Raw genomic sequence first — 14,756 nt, 5'->3', positions numbered from 1 at the left:
ACAGTCCCTTTTAGTGTGTATTTTCTACGTGGGACAGGGAGGAGGCATCTGGCTTCTCCTGCTCTCCTAATGGTCCCCCTTCCCATCCCCATAGCCTGCACAGAGCAGGAGGGCTTCGGCACATAGTAAGAGGTCTAGAAGAATCATTGCCCAGGGTGAGGGGGCAATCGTCCTGAGAAGGCAAGAGCTGCAGATTCCATAGACAGGGGACAGAAAGAAACAATCAGAGGTCCCCCTCCTACCCCAGATTTCAGGAGCTGTTTACGTGCTTAGGAGGGCACTCCATCCCTCTCAGATGCTGCACTGGAAAATAACAACTGGGCAAGCTGCTGCTGCTGCTCCGGCAGCCTCGGCACAGAGCTGGGCGGGCCCCAGCCCTTGGCACTTGTTCCAAGGCCAGTTTGTGGGCAGATGACATGATGACTGGCTGCTGGTTGGGATGGTTTAGAGGCAAGTGGGGAGCCCCCAAGATATTCAAACCCTACCCTCGGTATTGGGTTGGGGACAGGCCATCACCTCTGGACCATGTCTCCACATATCATCCTGATGTTTTTCATGCTCTGTGTGTCACAAGGTGAGAAAGGTTGGAAAGCACTGTCCCTTGTCATCATCCTGTTCGTATCCTTTAAGGCTCCTATCATGATCTGTAGTGGTCCTGTTTATTGGGTCATTCCCTTAGAACTCCTAAAAGAGGTCCTTTGTTATTTTTTTTTTGATCATTAATCAGAATTCCCTCCTTCTGCAGGAGAAACAAGCCAGTGCGTTGCCAACTTTGCCCTGAATTTTAGATTCCGAAGACTCGGCCCTTGGGCAAAAGATCCATCCCTTTCCACTTTCTCTGGACCCTCCTGTAGGAGCCCCCCCACCCCCCCAGGGGCTGGATGAGTCTCAGAGGGATCTTCATGGCAGCTAGGAAGCAGTTCCTCATACCCTTCCCTCCTCTCCCACAGGTACAAGACGGTGGTGACCCCACGGAGGGCAGCAGTGGCCATTGCTGGCTGCTGGCTTCTCTCCCTGGTGGTTGGCCTGACACCCTTGTTCGGCTGGAACAACCTGCAGGAGGTGGAGCGGGCCTGGGTGGCCAACGGCAGTGTGGGGGAGCCCGTGATCAAGTGCGAGTTTGAGAAGGTCATTAGCATGGAGTACATGGTCTACTTCAACTTCTTCGTCTGGGTGCTGCCTCCGCTGCTCCTCATGGTCCTCATCTACCTGGAGGTCTTCTACCTGATCCGCAAGCAACTCAGCAAGAAAGTGTCCGCCTCCTCCGGCGACCCGCAGAAGTACTATGGGAAGGAGCTGAAGATCGCCAAGTCCCTGGCCCTCATCCTCTTCCTCTTTGCCCTCAGCTGGCTGCCCCTGCACATCCTGAACTGCATCACCCTCTTCTGCCCCAGCTGCCACAAGCCCAGCATCCTCATCTACGTCGCCATCTTCCTTACTCACGGCAACTCAGCCATGAACCCCATCGTCTATGCCTTCCGCATCCAGAAGTTCCGGGTCACCTTCCTGAAGATCTGGAACGACCATTTCCGCTGCCAGTCGGAGCCCCCCACTGAGGAGGACCTCCCTGGAGACAAGGCCCATGACTAGCTCTGCCTTCTGCTCCCACCAACCCATACCCAATGGGGTCCCACCAGCCCTCACCTCCCCGCCGTCCCACGGGTCTTCCTGAGCCCTTCCCCAGCTGGGCTGTGGGCTGTGGCAGTGGGGAGGGTCTGAAGAGATGCCCACGGAGCAGGGGGCCCCTCCACAGGGAGTTAGCCGCCCTGCACCTCGGGGTCCTGGAGGAGATTGGGGAGGGCAGCCCAAGGGAAGGATCCTGTGCCCTGAGGCCAGAGAAGAGTGTCCTGAGCGCCCCCTGCCTGATAGCCCATGAGGCGTCTGGCTGAGCCGGTCCCAGGGGCCAACTGTGGAGGAGCCGTTGGGGGCTGGGAGAGGAAGCTCTGGCTCCTTCAGTGACGCAGAGGAGTCCACTGGTGTCGAGGGTTGGTGGCATGTCCTGGGACCAAGCTTGAGGATAGGAGAGAAGCCCCTCTGAGATGGAGACAAGCAGAGAAAGGGGGGGGGTGTCCTGGCCTGCTTTCTGTCCTGTACTGTAGGAGAAGGTGGCCAGGAGCAGGAATCCAGGAGCCTTAATCAACCTCTGCCTCCTAGGATTCTGTGCCTGACATGCTGGGCACCGGGGTGCCCGTTCTCTTTGTCCTGGGAAACCCAGGATTATATTGGAAGAAGCAGAAAGAGGGGGTCCAGAAGTCATTTCCCACGTTTGTTTATTCCCCACTGGCCGTCCTTTTGGCCCCTCAATGGGGCCTCTGAGCCCCCCGAGGGTGGTGTGGTAGGTGCCAGCCGTGGGCAGCCACCAGGTGGCAGCATCGAGCCCTCTGTCTTGCCCCAAGCTTCCAAGGAGCCTGGATTTGTAACTTCCCATCGGGGGTGACCAGGCTCCAACAGCCCTTAATGAAGATCTGGACCCTCCTAGGTGACACCATCTCTGCTGCTTCTGGGCCCAATAAAGAGAAGAACCCCAGAGACACCCTCTTAGGAGCGTTATGCCTGCCTCGGGAGGATGTGAGAAGCATCTGGGGGCACCCAGGGCTGACTGTGGGCACTCCTAGGGCGGGGTATGGCAGGCTGGAACAGGCCAGAGAGGACCACTGTCCTGAGAGGCCTCCAGGGAGGGCCTTGCTGGCATTGAAACATCCCTGGTGTTCAACTCAGTTTTTCAGGGACTTTGGAAGCTGGGTTGCAGATAGAGTCCAGGCCTTTAGGGGTCTGGGGAAGGAGGACTGATTCACCCCCTGCCAAGCCTGGAGCCCCTGGGTGGAGGGTGGGTCGGGGAGGAGAGGTGGTTGTCAAGTGGACAGGTTCTAAGTGTGAATATAGACTCCAGACCCTTCCTCTGTCGAAGGTGGGGTGTCCCTGGCTCCCAAGCGAGGCCGATGTGACTAATAAAAAACTGTGAACCCTCATGGAGAGCACACTGCTGGCACCACCCACCACTGTCCCGGGGGAAACAAGACAGACTTAGCAATAAAGACACAGCGGTGGGGGATGGAGGAAAAGCTGGGAGAGGGGATGTGGGGGCTGTGCAGGTGTCGGAGCAAGCAGGGTTCCAGAGAAGGTGTGTCTGTTTCTATAGTTACATACTTGGGATAGCAAGCCCTGAGTCACAAAACAAGGTCCGACCATTCCCATGTCCAGAAAATGCCCTGGGACATTTTGAGACCCTTCCTGCTGGCTCCTTCCTCAGGGTGGTGGATCCACCCGCACATGGGGACACAGTGCCTCCCCTTCGTGGTGACGCTCACTGCCACAGAGGCCACAAACTGTAACATCACACACCTTTATTTGAGTGCTTCTTGCTCAGGGTACAACTCTGCAGGGTGTTCCAATCTCTGTTCCTTCTGGGCTCCCTGGTGCCCAGAATGCCTGACCTGGGGCCTGCCAGGCCCTCTCCTGAGTTCTGAACTCCAGCCTCCGGGGACAGGAGGTCATCAGGTAGGGGCGGTTCCATCAGTGGTTGCTATGGAAATGCAGGTCATTTGGTATCTGCTGAGCTAGATTTTGGACCTGGGGGACGGACCCCTCAGGCCTGCAGGACCTGGCAGAGAACATGCTTCTGAGCCCCGGTGGTAGGAGGCAGAGCTGGGCTTCAGAGCTGCAGAGGGGGGTGGGGAAGCAGCCCCTTGTCCCTTCCTAGGCTGCCCCCCCTCCTGCCCCAGGGCTGAAATCTGCCCATCACAGTTCTAGATATTTCCTTACTTATCCAGAGCCTTAGACACACCAGGGGAATGAGTGCGGGGGCTGTTGTCCCCACTTTCATGTTGAGGAGACAAGCCCCAAGAGACTGCCCCCGCTTGTGGCTCAAAGCCAGGGTTAGACCCCTGTCTAGTGGACCACCGGCATCACCCCCTTGTGGGCCTCACAGCATCACAGGGCCCTGCACCACTGACGCATGTCTCTGGGCAGGCATCAGAGCTGCCTGGGTCTGCAGATTTGTTCCCAGAGCTGACTTCTGCCTTCCCTCTTGTCCCCACCCGCTGTCCCCAGAGGTAGCAGAGGGAGTGGGTCCAGTCCTTTACCTGTCTCCTCACACCAGCCTCCTCCATTTCTCTTCAGTGTGTGGCTGAGGCTGGAAGAGATCCTGCAGGTTAGAGCTTAGGGGAGGAGAGGAGGGAACATCGAGGTTCAAGATCACGTGCTCCCCCCACTGGGCCATCTTCCCCCTTGGAAGGTCATTCAGAAGGCCTGATCTGATCCTCACTATCTCCTTCTCTCTGGCTTTAATCTTCAGCTCTCAGTGGCATGCAATCCAACTCCAAAGAGGGAATGTCTCCTATTGTCCCATCCATGGTGTGGTCCCCAGAGAGCAAACCCTTACCTTTGACTTCCAGCCGGCAATCCACAGATGCCTCCCCCAGCACGTTGATGGCCTTGCAGGTGTAGACCCCGGAATCAAAGGGGCTGGGTTTCCGGATCTCCAGGGTGCAGACCCCTTGCTCAGAGAGGGCACGGTATTTGGGGTCCCCCTGGATGTTCATTTGGTTTTTCATCCAGATGATCTTGGGCTGGGAGGCATAATCAGAGGAGAGCTGGGAAGGATGCTCTCAAAGGGCCATTACCAGGCCCCTGGGGAGACGCTGGGATCTCCCAACCCTACACTGCCCCCATCCCAACAACCCCGGGCCCCTCACCTTGGGCGATGCTCTGACGCTGCAGAAGAGCTGAGTGCTGTAGCCGGGGGTGGAGGTGTGGTCAGCCAGGGGCTGGGTGAACGAGGGGGCTTCCGAGAAGTCTCGCTCAATGAACCCTTTAGGTTTGGCAGCAATATCTGGGTTTGAGGGAAAATTTGAGGTTACAGAATTTGAAGAGAATACGTAAGGTTGACTTTATCCAGGATTTTTGAGAAGCCTTGCTTTTTTTGTGGGAGCTTAGAGAAGGAACGTCAAAGAAGCCAAGGAAAGCCAAGAGGGAGTCGGGTGGGTTGGGGTGGTAAGCAGAGAGAAGGTTGGCACAACACAGAGCAGGAGATCAGATCTCAGTGGAAGGCGGAGACCAGTGACTCGTGTTTCATTCCTGTCTTTGGAGACCTCATTAGTTTTCCTTTTTAAAACAGAAACTTTCTCCTAATTTTGGGTAGGTCAGGCTGGTGTCAAAAAGACTGTGCCTTCTGGAGCCCACACACATCCTGGGTGGGGAAAGGCCTTGGACATAGAGGGTGACAGGGAGAAGGGCCTGGGATTTAGCATTTGACCCAAGAGGGCCTGGCGCCAGGTGGAGATGCTGTAGTGATCTCATCCATCTGTGTGATGTTCTCGTTGGGCGGTGAGTTTGCTGCTTTTACGAACTCACTGGAGTCTACAAATCACGTACATATTGCCCTTCAGGGTAGGTCCCTTGGGACGCTGTGCATGAGACCTAATGGCTGCTGTGACGTTCGCAGCCACACACATCTTTAGAATAAGTACACAGCCTCCTAAGGGGCACTGCTCATTTGCATGGGTTTGCTCTGATGTGTTTGTTAAAGCCCATCAGCCACATCCCTTACTTTATAGCCACTCTGTGTGTGCACACACACTCATGCACACACACACAGCGGTGAAGTCAAAGGAGGGCAGAGAATGTTCCAGGAAACAGGCTCCCAGGAGAAGTCCAGAGGGAGGGATGCAGGGACGCGGAGGTAGAGGTAGAGAGAGACAGGGAAAGAGTCCAGGGCAGGAGCTCCTGGCCCTGGCCTGGTTTCGGGCCTGAGCCAAACCTACCCGCCTTCTGGATGTGGGCGAGCTCCTTGGTGGAGGTGGCTGAGTCGCTGAGGCCACACAGGTTTTCTGAGAAGACCCGGAAGTAGTACGAGTTGCCAACGATGAGGTGGGAGATGGTGCAGGTGGTTGGGTGGTAGCGCTCCAACACTGTGAACCATTGCTGTGGGGACCCTGGCCCCGTCACACTCACTCCTCACCCTAGTCCTCATCCTCCCGGTGGCTGCCTCCCCAGAAGGGTTCATTCTATGTCTCCAACCCTGGGAGGTGAAACTATCCAGCTTTGGGCCCCAAAGGACTTTGAAGTGGGAGAAGGGGCACCTGAATCACTCAAGTGAGCTCTCTGGGACCTCAGAGAATTCTAGAGCCTTTCTATTCTGGGTGTGATTGCAACCTCAGTATCACCTGGGGACTTCAGGATTCCGTCCCAGCCAGGATCTACTGAATCAGAATCTGCATCTTAGCAAGATTCCTAGGTAACTAATATGCCCATGAAGATTCCAGAAACACAGCTCCAGAGTTTGAAAGGCCTCCGACAGCCCGGGCCAGCCCTCCTTGCAGTCTTAATGGGGAAGAGTCCTGCCAGGGGTCACATAGGGAGTCAACAGTCACTGCACTGAAACTGATCCTGAGACTCTTGGTGGGATGGGCCTTTGCAGCCACCTTAGGCACTTCCTCCCCGCCCCATTCTGTCCCAGCAGGCCTCACCCCCGTCTTTTTGTCTGCCTTCTGCACCGTGTAGCCCAGGAGCTCTGTGTTGCCCGTGTCCTGGGGTGGTGTCCACTCAAGGGCAGCATTGCAACCCCACACGTCCAGTAGCTTGATGCTGCTGGGGGGCCCAGGCTTCTCTGCAGGACCACAGTGGAGGGGAGTGAGCATGAGGCTGAGCCTGCCACAAAGACCCCACACCCGAGATTTGGTTCCTGCCGTGCTTCCTCAGCCTGCCCCCACCAGCCATCAGCTCCATGGGGGGATGTTTCTACGTCCCTGAGGACCAGTCCTGTCTCCCCTGGCCCCTTACCAATCACCAGGATGTCGATGGCTGCCTTGGCCTCCAGACCTTCCAGCCTCACAGTGAGTTCATAGCGGCCTGAGTCAGAGCGCTGGGCGGAGCGGATGAAGAGGATGGAATCCTGGTCCCCGCTGCGCACGTTTACCCGCTTGCTGTCCAAGGCTTGGCCGTTGTGTGTCCATGAGGCCTGAGGCTTGGGCTTCCCCTGATGGGAGGGAGCCCTCAGAGTGAGTGCAGGTCAGGCTGGCACCCCCACTCCCTCCAGCTCCGGGGTGTCTGGAGCTGTGTCCTTGGAAGCCTGCCCCATGGTCCTTCTCAGGAGGGGCAGCAGGGGCTGGAGCCATAGGTGCTGCCCTAGCCTTGTCCTCCAGGTGTCCAGCTGCACTGGGGATCCACCTGCCACTCCACAGGCTGGGGGTCACAACTGAGTCATGTGTGTGATCAAGGAAGGACGAGGCCTTCTTGGTGGATCCCAGGCAGAGCCCTTGGGGGAATCCTGATTTTTCCTGGGCTTCTGCTGTGGACCTGGCTGGGACTCTGGTTTCCACCCAGACTCTCCCTCTAGGTAGAGGCATACCCACCTGGAAGGGGATTTGAAGGTTGATCGACTCTCCCACCTGGCGGATGTAAGTCTGCCGAAGGTGGCGGGGGACACGGATCTTGGGGGGCTCTACATGAAAGCAAGAGTCTAGACTTAGCACAGCAGAGGGATAGCTGAATGGGGGCTTCTGACACAGGGATAGGGGACAGCTGGCTCTGGCCAGGCAGCAGCGCTCCTGGGTATGTTCTGGCTGCTTCCTTGTGGGAGAGGCAAAGCTCTTACTCGTGAGATCGTGGGGCTCAAATCCTATAAGGCCCTTGGGGAGCTGAAAGCCGGGAGGTTCCAGAGAGGTCAGGGCCTCCATGGTGTGAAGTGGTAGGCATCCCAGGCACTCTCTTGGCACCTTGACCCTGCCAGGCTGGGATTTGCCCTGCAGCCCAAGCATTCGAAATCTCCAGATGGGCCCTGCTGGCTCTCTGGCTCCCCCTGGAGGGGAGCAGGCGCTGCGCCTGTCAGACTGTACTCCCAGGCAGAAGGCAGTACTTCTTCCTGCTCACCCTGCACCCTGCATCCCCAACAGCCTAGGACTTTCAGAGAAGCCTTTCCTTGTTCGGTCCTAGGCCTCTCAACCCAACCCGGGAGACTAGGGTCTTTCTCTGCTCAAATGAGGCCAGAGCAAGTACACCCCTTCTTTCTCTGTGTCCCCTCCCAGTCTTTAAACCTCATGGTTGGAAAGTCCTTCCTGAAGTCCTGCCTCTGCCCGGCTATGGCTTGTAACTACCTTCCCAACCTTCCTCTAATCAGGTGCAACCAAGGGAATCACTGGGCATTCCAAGGGAAGTTGCCACAACCTTGTCCTGGGGTGGAGGTGGGGGTGCATGTGCTGGGCCTTGTCCCTGGGGTGGAGGTGGGGGTGCGTGTGCTGGGCCTGAGACGGAGGCTCCTCAGCAGCAAACAGGTGGCAGCAGTTGGTCGGTGGCATGAAGGGTGGCAGAGAAGGAGGAGACAGCCAGAAGGAACACTGTGTCTCCAAGGATTAGCTGAGCGGGCATTTGGCTTGGGAGCAGCAGGCCAGGAATGCTCTAGGGGCAGCTGCAGGAGGTCAGGAATGCTTGGCAGCTCCAGGTGGCCAAGGAAGGACAGCTGAGCAGCTGAGGATCCTGGACAGGGTCCCCACCCCAGCCTGCTCTCCCATAAGAAGCCTGGCCGTCCCCCTACTTGTTTGTGGCCTTCTTCTCCTTTTCTCTCCAGGAAATTCCCTCCTCTCCCGCCAGTGGAATTTTAATGGAGAAGCAGGTCTGAGTCTGGCTGAGTCTGGCTGAGTCTGGCTGGCGCCTGAGACACCAGGCCTCAGAGGCCTCTGAGTCTGACCTCCTTGGGGTCCTGGGGGAAGGTTGGGACTCCCCCAGGCAGGAGGACTTCCTGGCACCTCGGGGCTAGAGTCAAACAGCTATCCTGTAGTTGCCACGTAGGGCCACGTCTCATCCAGACTCAAAGGCTGGGAATGTCCCCTGTAGCTTGGTGGGGCATGAATGGCCTCCTGTGGCCATCAGTATCTGGGAGCACCATTGAACAGTTGGGTGACCTCTAGATTGTCCCTAGGTCCCTTGGGATCTGCCTGGCTTGGATATGTGAACCATGACAGCCTGTTCTATTTCTTTGAATCCAAACTTGACCCCTCCTGTGGCCTTGATACCCTTTCCTTCTGAATGCCTGGTCTAGAAGGGTGGAGTTCTGCTCCCAGCCTCCACCAGGAACCACTGTCCGCCTGGTGGAAGAACTAGAAGGAAGATGGAGAAGGCCTCAGGCCACCTGTTTGCCTGCCTGTTTCTCCACCCTGGGGCCCTGCTCTGTCCCCAGGGACCTGAGATCAGACCAAATGACTCATTGCCATTAACAGACTGAAACCTGATCAGCTCTGGGAGGGTAGTGAGGGTAGGATTGGGCTAATGCACCCTGCAAATAGCAATATTAGCAATGGGGACAGCAGCTGGCCTTCAGGTCCCTAGTGAGGCACTGCCCCTTGGGGATGGAGAAGCCCTCACAGGCCTTTTGTGGACCCCCTTCCCCTTCCCACTAGGGCTCTGGGAGAACAGGGGCAGCAGGCTTTCTCTCTGTTCCAGAACCTTTGGGGGAGATCTGGAACCCAGGCTTAGGTAATGGGCAGAAATGGAGCCTCCATGGCCACTGGAGGGATTAAGATTGGCTTGAAGGAAATCAGGTGGTATCTTAGCACTGGGACTCTGAGACAGGTGACCCAGGGACCTGAGCTTTCCTTTCTGGACATCAGGAAACCTCTCCCCAAAGCTTTGGGGCTGGACTACTCAGGGAAGTGACTTCTTTGACACCCCCAGAGACCCCTGGAAGCTAAGAAGCCCGGCACTTTCTCAAGTCAAGATGGCAGGAGCACGTGGCTTGCGCATGTGAGTGTGGGGTGGGGAGAGGGCTTCCTGGATCTCACTGCCCGTGGCTTCATTTCCTCCGTTAGATGGGGCTGGGGAGCAAGAGGTGAGGTTTACCTATGATCTCCTGGATGTGGACAGGCTGGTCCAGCACTGCAGGTGGACCAGCCCCCGCGGAGCTCACTGCGGCCACACGCAGGAAGAACTTGTCTCCTAGAGCCAGGTTCCGCAAGATCTGCTGGGTCACCATCATGGGCCGGGCGTTCACAGGGACCCACTCTGAGGCTGCGAGGAACCGAGAACATGTGAGGTCTTGGGACATGGTCAGGGCCACCCTTTTCAATGGGGCGTCCCTTCTCAATGGTGGTCTGGGGACCTCGGCCTCCCTCTCTGGGCTCATTTTCCAGTTGCTCCACTTTCCTGAATTCTTCTGTCCAGTGTGGCATCAAAAACACGGAGCGGGGGAGGGTTAGACCATTGGAATGGTGACCAGAGATGGGATTGCTGAAGCCCAGTGAGGGGTAGACACCTTTGCAAAGTCACACAGCAAGGTGGGGGCAGAAGTAGAGGCCCAGATGAGGGTGACTGATGTGGAGGGGAAGGGAGGCAGCAGGAATGGAGCCCAACGCTCCCCATTCTCTGTTTCTCCTCACCACCTCCCTCTCTGCACGGCACCTCTCTCCTCCCCAGAGCAGTGCTCTGTTCTGTTATTCAGAGGCTCCTTGGAGCTGAAAGGTGAGGCTCCTGAGGTCCCTGCCACCCCCTGCCTTCAGAGGGCCCCAGTGCAGCTAGAAGTGGGGGCGGAGTTAAGGAAACTACTACCTGTCCTCCTCCCTCCCATGCCCCCAGACTGGGACTGGAGGTGTCCCTGCTGCCCTCCTGGCCACTCACGTGGGGCGTCCGCTGGGCTGAGCACTTACTTCCCTCTCTGCAGATCTCCACCACGTAGCCCTGGAGCCCCAGCCTCCCCAGCTTCTCCGGGGGCTCCCAGCTCACGGTCACAGAGCTGCTGCTCACATCCTCCACGGTCAGCAGCAGCGGTGCGCTGGGGACATCTGAAGAGAAGCCAGGATGAGATGAAGAGGTTCGTGGCCATAAGGCCCCCCTGGCACACCTGCTGCCCTCCTCCACCCGCCCGGCCTCGGATCACCTTCGCTTGGGGGTGCAGGCTTAGTGACCGTGGGAGCTGTGGGGGCCGGTGCCTGAGAAGCAGGGTCCTGGGGCTCCTGGGGCTCCTCCGCCTGTTCTTCTCCTTTGGACTCGGATGCTGCCACTTCTCCAGAAGGCTCTGTGATGGGAACACTGACAGACTCAGATGCCGTCTCCTCTGGACCAGAGGCAGTGGCCTCGGAGGTGGCCTCTCCTGTCATTGTTGGGCTGTAGAGGGTGAGGCTGGGGCGTGCAGGGGTCAGCAGTGGAGGGTCTGAGCCTCCAGGGTGTCTGGGACACCTAGGACCAGGCTTATATAGCCAGGGGCTGCCCCACCCCCAGCCACCGATTCCCAGCTGTGGGGTCAGGTCAGGCAGGGGGTGGGGGGTGGGGTGGGGAGGCGCCCAGGCCAGGAATAGCTCTGGGGGAGGAACCACGGGGCCCCTTGAGGAGTGCACTACCTTGCCGTCACCCTGTTTGGACCTCACAGTCAGGGTGCTAGTGCTTGGCTAGGAGCAGGCACAGATAGGTGAGCTGGGACACCATTAGGACCAGTGCCCAGGTGTGGGGCAACGGGAGACAGCTGCTGTTTAGAGAAGGAAGCCTGGTCAGCTCTGGGAGTCTGGCTTCCGCGAGGCCACTTGGACGCAGGTCTTTTCAGACCGGGGTCTGGGGCCCAGACAGCCTGCTCCAGCCTTCCTGCTGAGCACTCACTCTTGACTTTGCCCCTGGGGTCCTCTCTGCCCTGGGAACTCTCCCTTGTGCTATGTGAGGTCAGGGCCCTACCTAGGCAGGGAGTTGAGATGCTGGCCGGAGAAGGTCCTCCAGCACTGGGACTCCAGGAAGAAGGACCGTCCCTGTCTATTTTCTTGTGCTCTAACAGAATATCACAGAGGGGTAAATTATGGATAGATGTTTATCTGCTCACAGTTCTGCGGGCTGGGAAGTCCAAGAGCATGGCACCCACATTGGTGAGGGGCTTTGTGCTGTCATCACGGGGCAGGTGGGCAAGCGAGACAGCGAGAGGAAGTTGGCTGAACCCATCCTTTTTATCAGGGACCCATTTTGAGATAACTAACCTGCTCCCACAATAATGACATTAATCCATGGGTGTGGGCGGTGCCCTTGTGGCCTGATCTCCCCACCTCTCATAAAGACCCCTCCACTTATACTGTGACAATGGCGGTTGAATCTCAATGTGAGTTTGGAGGAGGCATTCAAACTGTAGCAGGGACTAAGCCCTTCGGTTCCTGCCTCTGCTGGGAGGTTGATACCGATCCGCCTTCCCTCCCTGCCTGGAGCCTCCATTTTCCATGACCAAGTTGGGTGTGGGATGAAGTTGTGGGCAGACTCAAAGGGACCCTTCTGGAGGGCATCTCCGAAACTTCCAGCCTCTCAGAACAGGACATGGGCATGGACCTGCCCAGTGTGGGAAATGATGAAGGTATGGCCCAATTCCTAGTCACTCACTGAATAAAATGTTGGTAACAATTTAAATGCCATGTGCAGGAGCGGGAAATAGTGACTTCCATTGCTGCTGGTGGGACAGTTGGGAGCAACTTTGGGAAGAGTGACACAGAACCTGGGGATATGGACAAAGCGCCTGCTCAGTGACCCTGATTTCGACTCCTGGAAACGCTCACCCGGGAGGCCAGGGAGGCCCGGATGAGAATGTTCACAGCAGTATTACTTGTACTTGCCCAAATCTGGGGTGGGGGTGGGGGACAGCTCTCCTTCAGCAGTGGGACAGATAAACCACTGGAGAACATTTATGCAATTCAAAAGCAAAATCCGGAATAAAATGAACAAACTTCAGTCTCAGACAACACCATGGCTGCTCTCACAGACCTAATGGTGAGGAAGGGAGCCAGGCACACAGAAATGGGGCCATCTCAAATGCTCTAAATCCAAACACAGGCCACACCAAGCTACTTCTTCAAGGTGCACCCATAGGTGGTAAAGCATGCAGGAAAGCAGAACACAGTTAGCATGGAAGTCCAGGTAGTGGGTCAGGGTTGCATGTGATTGGAAAGGTCCTGGGGTGCCATCAAGGTTTCATTTCCTGCCTTTGGTAGTGGTTACGGGAGTTTTCATGGTTTTCATGCATAGTGACTCTAAATTAAACAAATACATTTACACACTGTTTACTATGTATGATGTATGCCACAATTTAAAAATAAGCAAGCATGTTATTTATTGAGGGCCCTCATCAACATGCAGACTGTACCCCTTCCTCAGAACAGGGGGCATTAGAGTGTGGCCCCCTCTCAGCCCTGGCTGTCCTTGTGGGGAGTGGCAGTGGAGAACCCAGGGTGCCTTGGATGCAGCCCTGTCTGGGTGCTCATGTCCTCTGCCAGCTGATTCAGTGTCCTTCTGGGCAGGGAGCAGGCCCTGGAGACCCGATCTCCATCCTTGGCCTCTGACTGTGCAGCTATAAGTGAATGTGACTAACCCTACAGGACCCTGAGTCAGCCCTGCCGAGCCGTCCCAAGCTGGGGGGGAGGGTTGCCCTTGGGGCTGCTGTGTGGCTGCCCAGAGAGCCCCTCAGCCCTGGGGTTTCAAATACCCTTGTGTGACAGGGCAAGCAGTGGCAGGGTTGAGGGAATGCTTGGCCACTGGCCAGCCCTGAAATGCTAGGTACCCCCTAAGGCTCTGGCCAAGTTCTTTGCCTTTAGCAGAGCTGTGACCTTGGAATCAGCTGCATCTGCCCTGCTCTGCTTGGTTCGGATTTCAGGGCCACAGATAAGTATTTTCTTCCCTACACCTGAAATCAGAGTCACAAACCATCAGACCAACTCGTGATTATCCCAAGTCACAGATAATCCGAACATGAGGAAATCCATGAATAAATTCTCTTTAGTTTTGGAGGGTGTATCTGGACTCTCTTTGGGTAAAGTCATTCCAGGGCCCTGGAAATTCACAGAAGGCTGGTGAGAGCATCTCCCGCTCATAAAGCATGGGAAACTGGCTGCTCTTCTGGGTATCTGATTCCCTCAGCCTCCACTGGCACCACGGCTCCAGACCAGCTAGGCAGAGGTCAAGGGATGAGTGTGAGAGGAGGGACTGCAAGGACCCTGGGCTACAGACAAGGTCATCCTTTGGAGAGACACGGCTTTCAGCACAGCAGGTCACTGAGAATGTCAGAGGCTAAAGGCCATCCTTCAAAGCCCTGCAGGGAGAGGCTCCTGGCCTGGAAGGCAGGGAAGGTGCATGAGAGGACATGTGTGTCTCCTTCTGGCGCTGAGGGTCTAGGGTTCAGGGCTCTCCAACCCCATCCTATGATGGGCTCCTACCACCTTTCTGGGAGCCAGGCGAGATGAAAAGCTGGGATTAAAAGCATTCCTTCCTGGTGTCTGCTAGTCTTCACGAAACAGAAAAGGTTTCTTTCAACAGAAACTTAATTTGGAAGTCTGGATGGTAATGGCTTTCGTATCTGAAAAGCCATCAACCACGCTTGGGTGAAGTCCAAGGCAGGAGAACCTAAGGACCTTCCACTGGGGTTTCCTGCATCCTGGTGGTGAGGACGTGGGAGCTTCATCTCTGCAAACTCAGGGCTCCCGAGCCTCAGGGAGAGGAATCCAGAAAAGAGAGGGGGAGGTGAGCGCGATGGTCCAGGGTGCCATCAAGAGAGACCAAGCCAGTGCGATGCGCCGCTAAACTCCTGTACTTTACTGAGCAGCTGTGGGATTAGGAAAGGGAAATGGCATGGGAGATACGATTATGGATTATGTTCCTAAATGAAGGTTTCAAACTGGGCTTTGCAGAGGGTATAATTAGTGTGGTAACTGACTCTTAGGATGTTTGGCTACTTGCTGCTAGAGCTTGCCAAAGTGGTGTCTTTTCATTAGGAGGGTCGGGGGTAAACAAGTTGAAGAATTCCCCTGGGCCAGGCT

At 56.5% G+C, this 14,756-nt stretch overlaps 2 protein-coding genes across 4 annotated transcripts in view; one reads left to right on the top strand and one right to left on the bottom strand.

Annotated features, from left to right (window-relative positions):
- The window catches only part of Adora1 (adenosine A1 receptor), a 31,869-nt gene extending 28,900 nt beyond the window's left edge, over positions 1–2,969 (top strand). For both annotated transcript variants that reach the window (XM_076831878.1, XM_076831879.1), the window contains exon 3: positions 951–2,969. In XM_076831878.1, coding sequence (XP_076687993.1) covers positions 951–1,590 — 640 coding nt within the window. In that variant the 3' untranslated portion in view covers positions 1,591–2,969. The remainder of the gene's footprint in view (positions 1–950) is intronic.
- A 358-nt stretch (positions 2,970–3,327) lies between these two features.
- Positions 3,328–11,180, bottom strand: Mybph (myosin binding protein H). 2 transcript variants are annotated; one of them, XM_076831873.1, is made up of 11 exons: positions 10,865–11,180; positions 10,635–10,769; positions 9,832–9,999; positions 7,353–7,441; positions 6,781–6,976; positions 6,468–6,607; positions 5,763–5,922; positions 4,695–4,831; positions 4,382–4,568; positions 4,083–4,132; positions 3,328–3,601 (listed from the first exon to the last, which is right to left on the bottom strand). In XM_076831873.1, the coding sequence occupies exons 1-10, from the start codon at positions 11,082–11,084 to the stop codon at positions 4,116–4,118; spliced, it is 1,449 nt and encodes a 482-aa protein (XP_076687988.1). In that variant the 5' UTR covers positions 11,085–11,180; the 3' UTR covers positions 3,328–3,601; positions 4,083–4,115. The 2 variants fall into 2 exon arrangements, with proteins under 2 accessions (XP_076687988.1, XP_076687989.1); XM_076831874.1 differs by having other exon boundaries at positions 3,328–3,523.
- Between the last annotated feature and the right edge of the window lie 3,576 nt (positions 11,181–14,756).

This window comes from Callospermophilus lateralis, chromosome 13 (genome assembly GCF_048772815.1).
Source record: "Callospermophilus lateralis isolate mCalLat2 chromosome 13, mCalLat2.hap1, whole genome shotgun sequence".
Classification (NCBI taxonomy): domain Eukaryota; kingdom Metazoa; phylum Chordata; class Mammalia; order Rodentia; family Sciuridae; genus Callospermophilus; species Callospermophilus lateralis.
The sequence above is the reverse complement of the archived record's forward strand: the minus strand, read 5'-3'. Positions and strand labels throughout refer to the sequence as shown.